Below are 13,451 nucleotides of genomic sequence, written 5' to 3'. Positions count from 1 at the left end.
GGGGGGGGGGGGGGGGGGGGGGGGGACAAAACCTGTTTACTCTCCTCCCCTTCGAAGCCCACATGCACTGAGCTCAGCCCCTGCCACCAGGTACGGCTAGGAGGCCGCTTGCCTCGAAAGCTGAGCCCTGCACCGCCCGTCCCTGAAAGCCAAAGCAGCAGCCGCTGCCCACAGCGCCCCATGCACCTGTACGGCGCATGCCCTCACCTTGGCAAACAGGGTCTTGCCAGTCCCGGGGGGCCCGTACACCAGAATGTTCCTGTACAGGCTGTGGTTCTTCCTGGTGTTCCTCGTTGCTATGGCAATGTCCCGCACACGGGCCTCCAGGCTGGGCTGCCAGGGGACATGACAGGTTGGAGCGTACTCGGCTGCCAGTGTGCGCCTCCTGAGCACCCGTACCAGCCCCAAAGCCGGCTCATCCCAGGCATTCAGGAAGGAAAAGCTCATCCCACTCACTTCAGGAAGGAAAAGCAGCCCCAGCCCGTAGGAGAGCTCTATCGGCAGAAGGGTGCCTCCCACCCCGAAGCCCATCACAGCCCTGAGATGGGCAGCACCACTTACACTGAGGACAACGCCCTCCAGTGCATCCTGAGGCTTACTGAGGAGCCGCCTGCTTACCTGTGGGTGGGGGGCGGGGAACACAAAACACAGGGACAGTAAACTCATCAGCAGAGCCCACAACACAACAGGCACGGAGCGCCGGGAGCAGCCTGACCGCCACACAGAAACCGCCGTGGAGCACACTCCAGGCCACACGTGCCTGGGCCCTGCTCCCACTCTGGAAGGGTGGCCTATGAGCTGCGGGTACTACTGGGCTAAGCCACTTACAGAGAGCGCCAGCAAGTATGCGGCACGGAACCCGACAGAGGGCTTGATCCCATGACAAGGAGATCCCGAGCTTCGGTGAAATCAAGAGCCAAATGCTCAGCCAAAGGAGCCACCCAGGAGCCCCTTCAAATTCTTTACTGATTTTGGGGTGCCTGGGGGCACTCAATGAAGCGTCTGCCTTTGGCTTGGCTCATGATCCCAGGGTACTGGGATCGAGCCCCTCGTTGAGCTTCCTGCTCAGTAGGGAGCCTGCTTCTCCCTCTGCTCCTACATACCCCCGCCCCAGCTCATGCACTCTCTTCCTCAAATAAAATCTTAAAAAAATAAAGAAAAAAGATTCTTCATGGATCCTAACTTTCTCAGTTACCCACAGTGATCACTATGGAGATCTAGCCACAGCCCGTGGGAGGATATGCCACAGAACGACATCAAGCGGGTAGGAGGCCTGGCTCCCCTGGAGGAAGGGAGCTCACAGTGTGCGAGTGCCAGCCACTTCTCTCAGGACGATGGCACACAGGAGCCCCAGGACTTTGTAAACAACCCAAAATCCGCCCAGGGACAATCACACCAACAGATCCCCAGAGGTGACCGAGTGGATATGGTGAGGGTCTCCCCAGTGCGGACGTGACAGGCTCCCAGAACAGCGCCAAGAAGGAAAAAGCCACAGTCAAATCCAACGTGCTGGAGAGAACAGACGGTATTTAGGTAATGAGGGGAAATGAAGACACACATTCACAACCCAGCTGAAATGCCAGAAAGAACTGGGCAGGACACGCGACCGCAGTGAGAAACGGGCCCGCACGTACCTGCACAGGGTGCCTCAGGGCCTCGAGTACCGTGATACGAGACGTCTCCCTCACCAGGGACGGCTTCCCCAGCCGGGCCTCAATGTACCGTCCGGCAACAGATGTGGCGTTCTTGGCAGAATAGACTCCGACGGCCAGCAGTGTCAGCCCAGCCACCTGGAGTGGGGGATGGGAGGGCGGGCAGAGCCCGCCCATCCCGCACCGAGCCGTCAGCAGTTGGCACTGTGCCCTCTGCTCACCCCATCCCAGCAAGGCGATGCAAGGGTCCCACAGCAGCATCCCAGCTGATGCTGAGTTTCCCATGAGCACAGCTATTTCCAGATGGGCAAAGTATCAAAAAGCTTATCATGAACACCCTTTCCAAGAAAGCTACTGCAGGATGCACTCCAGTGGGACTAGGGAAGCTTCCAGGTGACAGTCCCAGCTGTGGAGAGACAGAGACCCCAAGGCTCACGGGAGATAGACCAAATGCTGTGGTGGGAGCACAATCACGGGACACGGGACCAAGAGCTACAAGAGGTTCTTGGAAAGCATGCCGACACCTGGAAATAAAACGGAAATGTCTTCCTTACAGGGCAAACAGCCTTGCTACTGCAGGAGGAAGCAAGGTTCCAGGAGACCAGGTGGGAACTACAATGATAGGAACAAGGGTCCAAGAGGCCTGTGGCAGGGTGGCTGGGACGGGGCCGGCCTCAAGGCAGCCAGCAGCTCGTGCATACAGCAACCTCCCACGCTGCCTGGTGTCCTCCAGCAACCACCCCCGGGTGCGTCTCCCCGACTTGCTGGGAAGGTACACGCTGGACCCGTGAGCAGCTGATCCAACAAGGACAGCCAAGGGGCGTTTCCTGCTCCGCCTGTCCTGTGCCCAATTCCCTGCCGAGGAGCTCTGTTGGGGGCAGGGCCCGGACTGACTGCCACCCCACCACGCAGCCCTGGTCAAGCTTCCAGACTGAAGATGAACATTAGAGATTCAAAGGCAAACACAGATGTTTAGAACAGCTGGAAAGATCTGAGTGCATGGGGTGCTGAGACCATAGGAGTAGTCAGAATGCCCTTAATTCACCTTAAAACACTCCAGGGAGAGGGGTTGGTGGTACCTGGGTGGCTTGGTTGGTAGAGAGTCTGCCCTGGGCTCAGGTCGTGACCTCAGGGTCCTGGGATCGAGTCCCGCATCTGGCCCTCTGCTCAGCAGGGAGACTGCCTCTCCCTCTTCTTCTGCCCCTCCCCTCCCCTACTCTGCACTCTCTCCCTCAAATAAAAAAATCACATCTTTTTTTAAGATTTTGCCTATTTATTTGACACAGGAGACCACACACAAGCCGAGGGAACAGGAGAGGGAAAAGCAGGATCCCTGCTGAGCAGGAGCCCGACATGGGGCTCAATCCCAGGAACCTGGGATCCTGACCTGAGCCGAAGGCAGAGGATTAATAACTGAGCCACCCCGGTGTCCCTAAATAAATCAAATCTTAGGGGGGAAAAAAGGCAGCAACCTCACTAGCTGCAGGTTTCCTGAACTGGCGTCCTGCCCTCCCTGGACAGTCCACCCCCACTCTCCTTGAGGCACAGCCTGTCCTCCCCCACTGCCCTTCACCGTCTCCAGAACAAGGCTAGAACTACGTCCAAAGCAGGGCGCTTGCAGGAAGGGCTTGGGACGCCAGAACGCCGTGAACACGGGTGCCCAGGGACACTCCTGGTTAGCCAGGCTACTTGTTAGGGCCTTACTACCACGGAGCAGGTGCCAAGTCACATCGTGTGGCCCAGAGCAGTGCCTGGCGCAAGGCCGACAGCAGAAGGCCTTGCGGAGTTGGGGGTTCTTTGGGAACCTGCCCTGGCTGACGCCCACCCCACTGCCCTGAGTGCTGACCAGCCGCATGGGATGGGGCACAGACCACAGGGCCTGAGGACAAGTGCCTGGAGTCCTACGGTCTCACTGGCTGCCCTCCGCTTCCCACTAGAGGGTGGGGGCCCTCACAGGAGCATGGTTTAGAGGGGTTCACAGCCACATCTCCGGTGCCCCTGGAGCTCGAGCTGGGCCCCACCCTTGAGGCTGCCAGGCAGATTTCCAGTTACGCTTTCCAAAGGGCAGCGCTTCTAAGGAAGTGGGAAACTAGAGCTCTGGCTTCAGATCTGGCTTCTAGATCTTCCCACATCTTGCAGCCCAACGGTTAAAAAGCCTAACCCCAACGCCAACAGCGAACTGCTGGCTGTGCCCCACCCCCCGGGACTGTACCACGTCCTGTGTGCACGGAAGGGGCTGGAGGGAAGGGCAGCAGCAAAGGCTTAGACCTTGGCCCTGCCCGGCCTCCCCCAGTCGGGCGCCAGGCCCGTTGCGCGGCTGGCAGGAGGCAGGGCCGCAACCCAGCAGTGACTGTGACACAGGCCAGAAGCAGAAAGACGTGGCAGGGGTGTTTACCGTGGCTGTCACTTTGTCCCAGTCTGTCACAAAGGCACGGAATCCTTCACCAAACAGGGCGCCTGCTGTCCTGCAGAGGAAGCAGCTATGTGACAAGGGATCTAGGCCCCAGGCTGGAGAAAAGAGCACGGGCGATGAAGGTCAGCCCTGAAGGTCAGCACACGGTTAAACCTGCTGAGCGCCTGCCTCCCACCAATGTACCAACCGAGGGCCTCCTGGCCCAGGTGAAAGGCCAGATGACATCGGCCACAGGGCTCTGCCAGGCGCCTGTGACGCACCTGATAGACTCCAGGATGGTCTGGCGGTGCTCAGCAGCTTTCAGGCGGATCTGCTCACGAATAATGTCTGCATTCTCCCGCTCGGCCTTGGCCCGGGCCCGGGCCTCTGCCTCCACACGCAGCATTTCGTTCTTGTGCCGCAGTTCCATCTCCCGTTCCACAGTGGCTGCCCAGGGAAAGGGCAGGGAGAGGGTGTTCAGCCCACAGCCCCCTAATCCTCCCAGTGCGGCCCAGGCAACCCTCCTCCCGGGAGGGAGGCGACGCCGGTCAGATGCTGGGGGAATGCCTGGCTTGCCTAGCTTCTACTATGCGGTCCCAACCAGAGAACGGAGAGCCCCTAGGAGGCCCTATCCAGAGTCTTGAGATGTTGCTTGGGGATCCAAGTGCCTGAAGCAACATACGTCTGTGCTTACAGGCTGCTTTCCCCAGCAGCCGTTCTCCAGCCTAGGGCAGCTCTGAGGACAGCCCCCACAAGCCCAGCTCTACCTCGCCGCATGGCCTCCTGCTTCTGCACCGACTCTTCCTGCTTCCGTAAATTCTCCTCATTGAGAAGTTGCTGAGAAGAAGCCACAGGGAAAAGGGAAAACTTTCAAAATTAGGAACTGATCTGGGGCGCCTGGGTAGCTCAATCGGTGGAGCTGGTTTTGGCTCAGGTCATGATCTCAGGGTGACGGGATGGAGCCCTGCCTGGGGCTCTGTGCTCAGCAGGGGTCTGCCTGTCTTTCTCCTCCTCCCTCTGCCTCCCTACCCCTGCTCAGGCACTCTCTCTCATGAAAATAAGTAACTAAAACCTTAAATAATATGTTAAAAATGATCAGGAATCAATCTAAGAGCTGAGCTGCCTCCGCCTGTGGGGACACTTCTGCTGCCCCAGGGTCTGCAAGCCTCTCTGGGAATGACGGCCCAGGGCCTACACACTCCACAGCCCTCGGAGGCAGGTCTGAACCCCACGTAGGACATGTGCACCTGTGCATGGCGGGTGGGGTGGTGCAGGAGCCCTTGCTTCTAGCACAAGTCTGCCACAGGACAGGCCTCTGGGCACCCTAGGCCAGACAAACATCTGTCCTCAGAACACTGTCTTTCCCCGTGAAATTTACTTTTAGGGGGAAAAAAATTTTTTTTTTTAAGATTTTATTTATTTATTTAACAGAGAGACAGCAAGAGAGAAACACAAGCAGGGGGAGTGGGAGAGGGAGCAGCAGGCTTCCCACAGAGCAGGGAGCCCGGTGCGGGCTCGATCCCAGAACCCTGGGACCATGACCTGAGCCGAAGGCAGACGCTTAATGACTGCGCCCCCCAGGCGCCCCCACAAGTGCCTCCTTCATCTCCATCACCCAACCCCCAACCTCTCTTCAAGGACCCTCAGTTTCCCCGTCATTAGGAGTCTTTTATGGTTTGTTTCCTTCCCTCCTTGTTCTTCACCCGTCCCCGAAGTGCATCTGTTTTGTTTCTTAAATTCCACATACGAAGGGTGCCTGGGCGGCTCAGTGGGTTAAAGCCTCTGCCTTCGGCTCAGGTCATGATCCCAGGGTCCTGGGATCGAGCCCCGCATCAGGCTCTCTGCTCAGCGGGGAGCCTGCTTCCTCCTCTCTGCCTACTTGTGATCTCTGTCAAATAACTAAATAAAATCTTAAAAAAAAAAAATTCCACATACGAATGAAATCAGGTTGTCTTGCTCTGACTGACTTTTTTTTGCCTAACATTACATACCCTAGCTCCAACCAAACCGTAGCAAATGGGAAGATTTCTTTCTTTTTGAAGGCTGAGTCTTCTTGCGACGCCCGAACAGGTACCAGCATTTGGAAACCACCCCTACCATGCCCTTGTCACAGCCGGGTTCCCAGGTTCTCACCCAGAAGAACCTCACCACAGCCAGAGCCTGGAGGCCCATGTCTCCTGTGTGTGTGTCCCTGGGACCCAGCACTTACTGCTGGTAAAACAGCACCGAATTCCGGCCCACTGGCTGCCCCAGAAGACGCCGTGCCCTCGGCACAGACGGAGGCAGCTCACCTGCTGCTTCAGCTGGTCCTCGTAGCGCTGCCGGGCCAGCTTGTCTTGGTACTGGGCCCTCTAGGGAGGGAGAGGGCGGCGTGAATACGGCTCAGCCGGAAAAGCTGGTGGACGGCCTGAAACCAACATCTGAATCCAGACTTTCCTGGGTCCTGGGCCCTCGGATAAGCCCCCACCCCTACCTGCTATGAGCAAGCACACACGCTTGGGATGCATGTGCTCCCCGTCACGCTCAGCACGGGCGGATCTGTGGGCTTTCAGTGTTTGCACACGGTCTTCCCAGAGCCTCGATGGGCGACAGACCCAGACTGAATGTGGGGACCATGGCGTGCCCCAGCAGCGCCCCACCCCGGTCACCCTGTGGCTGTGTGGCCCTGCGGTCCTTACGGCCTGGTGCTGCCGCGTCTCCTCGCTCAGAGTCTTCCTCCTCTCTTCTGCCTGCACACGGATCTGCTCACTCTTCAGCTGCTCCACGGCGGCCTCGTACTCCTATAGAATGTTCCAGCGGCTGCAAGCCCAGAGCTGCTGGGACCTCCCTCTTAGGACTCTGAGCTCAGGGCTCACTGCCTCAACAGCCCTCTCCTGTGTGGGCTCCAAAGGGGCTGGACTGGAGCCGGAGAGGCGCCCAGAAAACACCGCCTGGACAGGCACCCCGCACGCCCATCGGCTCCCAGCCGCGCGGGCACCGCGGGCCCAGGACCACGCAGCCCCACAGGTAGTGAAGTGCCAGGAGAACGGATAGGGCCGGGCCCCCGAGAAGCAAGGGCGGCCAGGAGACCTGCTTCCCCACAGTTTCCATGGCTTACGTCCCATGCTCACTTCCGGACTATGCTTTGCAGCAGCCAACGGTGCAGGCCAGAGCCTGCGCCTTTCCTACGCTTGCTGCGTGCTCAGCATAAAGGTCCCGCCGAAAGCAGACAGACCAGGTGAGAACGTGCCTTGGAGAGACCAGAGGGTCCTCCCCACGGCAGCCCTTCCGGGTGGGGCTCCTGCAAGCGTTCGGGCGACAAACCCAGCGCGCCGTTGGCCTCTTCCTGTTTCCCTCTCAAGCACAAGCACAGAGGCAAATCCAAGCAGGAGATGCCTGAGGAACCAGCCCAGGGCCCACTGCCCACACGCACTTTCCAGGCCCTCCCTGCCCACGGGGTGAGGCTTCCTCCACGGCAGCACGCCCACTGCTCACCTTGAGCTTGGACTGCTGCTCCAGCTGCAGAGTCTGCTCCTGCATCTGTGCCAGACTCAGGGCCTCCTTGGCGTGTCCTGGGGGGGAGAGGGACAGAGTGGGTGTCAGGACGCTGGCGCACCAGGCAAGCATCCCAGTGTGCAGGGCAGGGGGCTTTCAGGGAGACCACAGCTCACCCCGACCGCAACGCGCCTGTGCCCACCCTCACTCCCGCGATCTTGCTTGGCGACTCCCCCACTCCAAGGCCACTGCCTCTTCTCATCCGCTGTGTCCGCTCCCCCCTCCACAGAAAGCCCTGCGTGTGATACCTCGCACCCCCTCCAGCTGTCGCGTCCCGGAGGGCTATTAGAAAGGCTGCCCCCCGCGAGCTGAGAGCCAGGTCAACGGGACAGTCCTATCCCGGTTAAATAAAAAAGCAGCCTGCGGCCAGAGGATCTTATTTTTCGTGGTAGGTAGTTTCTCTTAGGTCTCCAATACCTATCATCATCAACCCCACACCAGACACACGTGCGGAGCACCATCAACAGGACATAAACCGTTAAGTTACAAACACGCCAACGCGCAGAGTAAAGGCTCTTCACAGACCTCGTGAACACATACATTATCAACGTCTTCCGTGTGCATGTCTTTTCTTAAGATTCTATTTATTTGTCAACAGAGAGAGAGAGCGCGCATGCGCCCAAGCAGGGGGAGCAGCAGGCAGCCCAAGGCGGGACTCAATCCCAAGATCCTGGGATCATGACCTGAGCCTTCCAGGCATCCCTTCCCTGTGTATTTTATTCATAAGGTGCAATCCATATCCATCAATATTGGGTCTTCTGGAAAAAAACTACGTTCTGATCCTCTCCTAACCAAAAAGCCCATGCATCTGGCTTCTCAAATATTTCGGTGAGGACACAATTCTCCCATACGTTAAGACTTCACTATAAATAACGTTCTACTTGGGGCGCCTGGGTGGCTCAGTGGGTTAAAGCCTCTGCCTTCGGCTCAGGTCATGATCTCAGGGTCCTGGGATCGAGCCCCGCATCGGGCTCTCTGCTCAGCAGGGAGCCTGCATCCCTCTCTGTCTGCTTGTGATTTCTGCCTATCAAATAAATAATAAATAAAATCTTAAAAAAAAAAAAGTTCTACTATATGACAGCACAGAAAGTGACTGGGAACCCCTGGGAACCCAGCTCCCTGACAAAACAACGCGCCTGGTTCTCTCCCTTTGTGAACCAAGCATCTCCCCTTCCACCCCAGACCCACAATCTAGTTTTTGAAGCCTTTGAAGTATGTCGCGGACCCCAGTGCCCATCACCCCAACCTGCAGCGAACACGTCAGGAACTACAGCGACTTCTGCTCCCAAGCTGTCAGCGCCCGCACAGGTGGCCATGGGTGCGGCGGAAGCTGCCATGTTTGGAGGGTCCACTAGGGTAGGGTGGGAGGCGAGGACACACTGCCTGCGCCTGGGAAGGACCTTCTGAGCCGGCCCAGATCGGGCTGCCACAGCCTCTCCCCCTGCCCTGCAAGGCTCTTCCCTGGGGGTCTGGTGATCAGAGCCACAGGATCCTGGGGGACCCGCCCCTGAGGAGAGGCAGCACAAAGGCACCAGGCTCCTGTATCCTGCACCACTGGGAATCCACAAAGCCAAGCCTTGAACAGACCGCAGGAGACCCTTTAACATAAACATCTGAGCAGGAGTGCGTGAGAGCACAGCCGTGCTCACCCTGGTGTAGCAGACAGGGACGCGGGCGCCTCAGGCCAACAACGCAGAGACCGGGTCCCAGCTGCCCCTTTCACCCAACCTTCGGCACAACCTTCGGCCAGCCAGGCTCACCTCACCTGCATACGGGGCAATCAGAGATCCCTCCGCCACTGCCTCTCGAGAGAGGGAAAGGAGAGAGCAGGTACCTCAGCGCAGGGCCCAGCGCAGGGCCTGGCACACGCCCGGCTCATCCCGGGCTCCGACCTCACACTACCAAGGACCATTCAAAACCTGAGACCATCCTGTGAAAGGAGATGCATCTTCCAAAGCGTCTCCGCAGCGCCTCCTACAGGCAAGGGGCTCTTTTACACACCCACTTTCCTGCAGCCGACAGGGACTGGACCACTCCGATCTCAACGCCAAATGTGCTTCTCTGGCCTCCACGGAAGGCCTAGAGACCTAGGGGACAAGGGAGCATGAGGCTGGGCCCAAAGGACAGAGCAGGTGGTCATACTACAAGGAGCTGCTGACGGCATCGTGGTTTCCTTGGAGACAGCAGGGAGGTCAACAAACAGGCTCAGCCCAACCAGGAAGGCACCACAGCCTGTGAGATGCAAGTACCAAAAAGACTGGTTTTGGAGTTGGGGCGCCTGGGTGGCTCAGTGGGTTAAAGCCTCTGCCTTCGGCTCAGGTCATGATCCCAGGGTCGTGGGATCGAGCCCCGCATCAGGCTCTCTGCTCAGCGGGGAACCTGCTTCCTCCTGTCTCTCTGCCTGCCTCTCTGCCCACTTGTGATCTCTGTCTGTCAAATAAATAAATAAAATCTTAAAAAAAAAAAAAAAAGATTTTATCTACTTATTTGACAGACAGAAATCACAAGTAGGCAGAGAGACAGAGAGAGGGGGAAGCAGGCTCCCCGCAGAGCAGAGAGCCCGATGCAGGGCTCGATCCCAGGACACTAAGATCATGACCTGAGCTGAAAGCAGAGGCTTTAACCCACTGAGCCACCCAGGCGCCCCTGGAGAGCAGCTACTGAGCAGAGACGCAAGAGGCACCTTGGAAAGAATGGCTTGGGGACAGAAAAGAGTGGTACGCTAGAGCAAAAACCTCTCCCACTGACCAGCAGTTAGGCCAGGAAGGCTCACAGGAACAGAATGAAGTACAGAGATGCCTGACTGGCTCAGTGGGAGAAGCATGTGACTCTTGAGCTTGGGGTTTTAAATTTGAACCCGAAGTTGGGTGTAGACATGACTTAAAAAGTTAAAAAGGGGGGGGGGGGGGCCTGGGTGGTTCAGTATGTTGGGGCCTCTGCCTTCAGCTCAGGTCATGATCCCAGGGTCCCAGGATTGAGCCCCACACTGGGCTCTCTGCTCCGTGGGGAGTCTGCTTCTCCCTCTTCCTCTGCTGCTCTCCCTGCTTGTGGTCTCTTGCTCTGTCAAATAAATGAATCGTATCTTAAAAAAAAACAACACCACTGGGTGTAGAGACTGAGGGGGACCATACCTCCTCTACAGTGTTCCCTGGGGGCTCAGCTGGAGAATATTCTGGGGGAGGAGCTCTCGGGCAGCTGGTACCCGAGACGTGGCAGCTGTTCAGAGGCACGATCAGATGAGGAAGAGAGGCCCCTGACCTGCCTCCCCTCAGGCACACTCAAGGCTATTCACAAAGGCCCCATAACTGCAAGGGTCTGGGGACAGTACGATTCAGCTTCCCTAAGTGGGAAAACTCTGAAATTCTCTGCAGGACTGAGTGGATAAAATGTCACAGAAAGGTGCCCCCCCACAAGGTGTTAACAAGAAACTAGATCACGTGTCAAACTCTGTCATCATCCGAGGAGCCCTGATGCCCAGCCCCCCCTCAGAACTGAAATTATCCAGGCAGGCCTCAGGAGACAGGCCCAAATATCCAAATGTTTTTAATGTCCCCAGGGGACCTGAGAGCCAGGCATCCTTGCACCAGCATGTTCTTGCAGTCCCCTGGGGAAGGGCCAGGCCTCTCCGTCCTTAAACAGAGAGAGTCTCCCTTACACCAGTTCAGAACACGGCTCCTTGATACAGCCTCCTGCGAAAAACGGGCATCTCTGCTCAAGCAATGATCTGAGAACTGTATTCTTTCCATCGGTATTTATTCTGTGCCTTTTACATCCCGGGTTCTCAAGCGCTCCGACTACGTCCTAGGACAAGTCATTAAGCTAACAGGAGAAAAGAAAATTGGGAGGACAGGACAGAGGCTTAGCGAAGGTCCCGCCGACGACTGCGCCGTGAGGGCCCTGAGGCAGGAAGGCTACCAGGAGGGACCGGGACATGCTGACCTGCGTGCACTACAGACGCCTCCCATCTGAACGCTCATGCTTTCCAGTAACAAGCACAAACCTGCTTTATTTTCCACGAAACCAATGGCCCTCATCCGTCCTTCCCTGCCCAAGCGGAGGACTGTCACCCGCACCACACTCCGACCGGATCTGGCCAAGGCTCTGGCCACGTGGAGGCAGCAGCAGGCGCGAGGAGCTCCCCTCCGCGACAGTCCCTGAAGCCCGACTCCAGCCCCGGCAGCTGCTGCCTGTGGCCTCTGGCGGTCCGAGCCGCACCAGCTTCCTCACTGGGGGACGCCCGGAAGGCGCCCGCGCTGCTGGCACCCCCGGCGTCCCCGCACGCACGGTGGCTCCGGCCAGGCTGACTCCCGTGGGCCGGGTTCCTCGCCGGGCAGGTGGGACTGCAGCCAGCCGCCCCGCACGCGGACGGCCAGGGGGCCCAGTGCGCCCCAGGACCGGCCATGCCCGGGGGCTCGGTGCACCGGCCCTCCGCGGAAGAGCCCCGAGCTCCGCGGGCCCCCCCGCCAGCCGGCCCCGAGCTCCCCGGGCCCCCACCCCAGCCGGCCCCGAGCTCCCCGGGCCCCCACGCCAGCCGGCCCCCACCCCAGCCGGGCCCCACCCTCGCCGCCGCACTCACGCGAATGCTCCAGCTCTCGCGCCGCCTTGGCCGCGCGCTCCAGGCCCGTGGGGTCAAAGTTACTCCATTTGTCCTTGGGCGCCTGCCGATCCCCCGCGCCGCGGTCCCCGCCGCCCTCCGCCCCAGGCTGAGCGGGCGGCAGAGACAGCGGCGGCCCCGCGCCTTCGCCCTTGGGGCCCTTGATGCCGAAGAGCCACGACATGGCGCGAGACCGCCACGCGCCGCCGCCCCCGCCGGGAGCCGAAGCCGAGCTGAAGCGCGGGAGCCGAGCAGCCTCCACGCGCCCGAGCCGGCGGTCAGAGGTCCCGCGCAGGCGCAACAACTCCTCTTCCTCCCAGGCGACGGAAGCGCATTAGGGACACGACCGTCCGGCCTTCGGATTGGCCGGTGGTGACGTGACGCCACCGACGTCCTCGCCGGGACTGCCTGAACTCGCTCCGGGGGCGGGCCGTCGAGGGGCGGGCCGAAGCGCCTAGTTACGGGGACCGATCAGGGACAAAATCGACGGGTTGGGTGCGCGTGCGCCCTGGTTCACGTCGGTTCCCGGTCCGGCGTCGGTTCTGTGTCCGCGCGCGGTGGGCTCCCGCAGAGTCCCGACGAGGCGGGCGGAGGTGCGGGTGCCGGCGAGCCGAGGCGGGGCCCTTGGTACGCGAGGCCCCGAAGCCAGGGCGGTCGGCCCCGACGGAGGGAGCGGCCGCCGGAGGAGAGCCTGCCGAGAGAGGCTGACCCGCGAGGGGGGATCCACCCGGCCGGGCGCGGGGATGCCGGGGCCCCCGGAGGCTGGAGGCCACGCTCGGTGGGCCTGGGCGCTCGCGCACAGACGCTCGGAGGAGGCCCGCGGTCCCTGCCAGTGTCCGGCAGCCTCAGGACGCTCACGCGCCGGCCGGAGGTCGAGCTCTCCTCGGCCTCCTCCCAGGGATGTCCGCAGACGCCAGCGGTCCCTGCTCGTGCGCTCCGGCTCCCAACGCGAGGGAGGCCGACGCCACCCCGGAAGTGTGCAGACGCAGAGCAGCCCACCCCGCTCCCCCCACCTTGCTGGAGGAGGGGTCCTGGCTGGGGGGCACCTGCAAGGGCCACGTGCCTGGTTCCCGGACACAGGGCCTGGCCGGCCGGCCTCGGGCGGAGGGAAAGAAGGCTGGGCGCAGCCAGCATCGCTCTAGAACCCGCAGTGCCCGGAGCTAGCAAAGTTCGCTTCTGGGGCCAGCATCCAAGTTGCCCCTTTACTCTTTCCTTGATGGAATTGGTCGAGTTCCCAGAATTATATGGCGTTGTCCCCACTACACTGAAAACAGCGTTA

The 13,451-nt window shown here is 59.8% G+C and overlaps 1 protein-coding gene across 1 annotated transcript in view; it reads right to left on the bottom strand.

Annotated features, from left to right (window-relative positions):
- Positions 1–12,450, bottom strand: part of ATAD3A (ATPase family AAA domain containing 3A) — a 23,431-nt gene extending 10,981 nt beyond the window's left edge. The window contains exons 1-10 of the mRNA XM_059375069.1: positions 12,155–12,450; positions 7,519–7,595; positions 6,723–6,824; positions 6,336–6,395; positions 4,812–4,881; positions 4,326–4,491; positions 4,048–4,117; positions 1,635–1,790; positions 562–618; positions 208–333 (exon numbers count right to left, since the gene is read on the bottom strand). Coding sequence (XP_059231052.1) covers positions 208–333; positions 562–618; positions 1,635–1,790; positions 4,048–4,117; positions 4,326–4,491; positions 4,812–4,881; positions 6,336–6,395; positions 6,723–6,824; positions 7,519–7,595; positions 12,155–12,356 — 1,086 coding nt within the window. The 5' untranslated portion in view covers positions 12,357–12,450. The remainder of the gene's footprint in view (positions 1–207; positions 334–561; positions 619–1,634; positions 1,791–4,047; positions 4,118–4,325; positions 4,492–4,811; positions 4,882–6,335; positions 6,396–6,722; positions 6,825–7,518; positions 7,596–12,154) is intronic.
- Positions 12,451–13,451: the final 1,001 nt, after the last annotated feature.

The sequence above is a fragment of the Mustela nigripes genome, chromosome 14 (genome assembly GCF_022355385.1).
Source record: "Mustela nigripes isolate SB6536 chromosome 14, MUSNIG.SB6536, whole genome shotgun sequence".
Classification (NCBI taxonomy): Eukaryota; Metazoa; Chordata; class Mammalia; order Carnivora; family Mustelidae; genus Mustela; species Mustela nigripes.
This window is presented reverse-complemented; position numbering and strand designations above follow the sequence as displayed.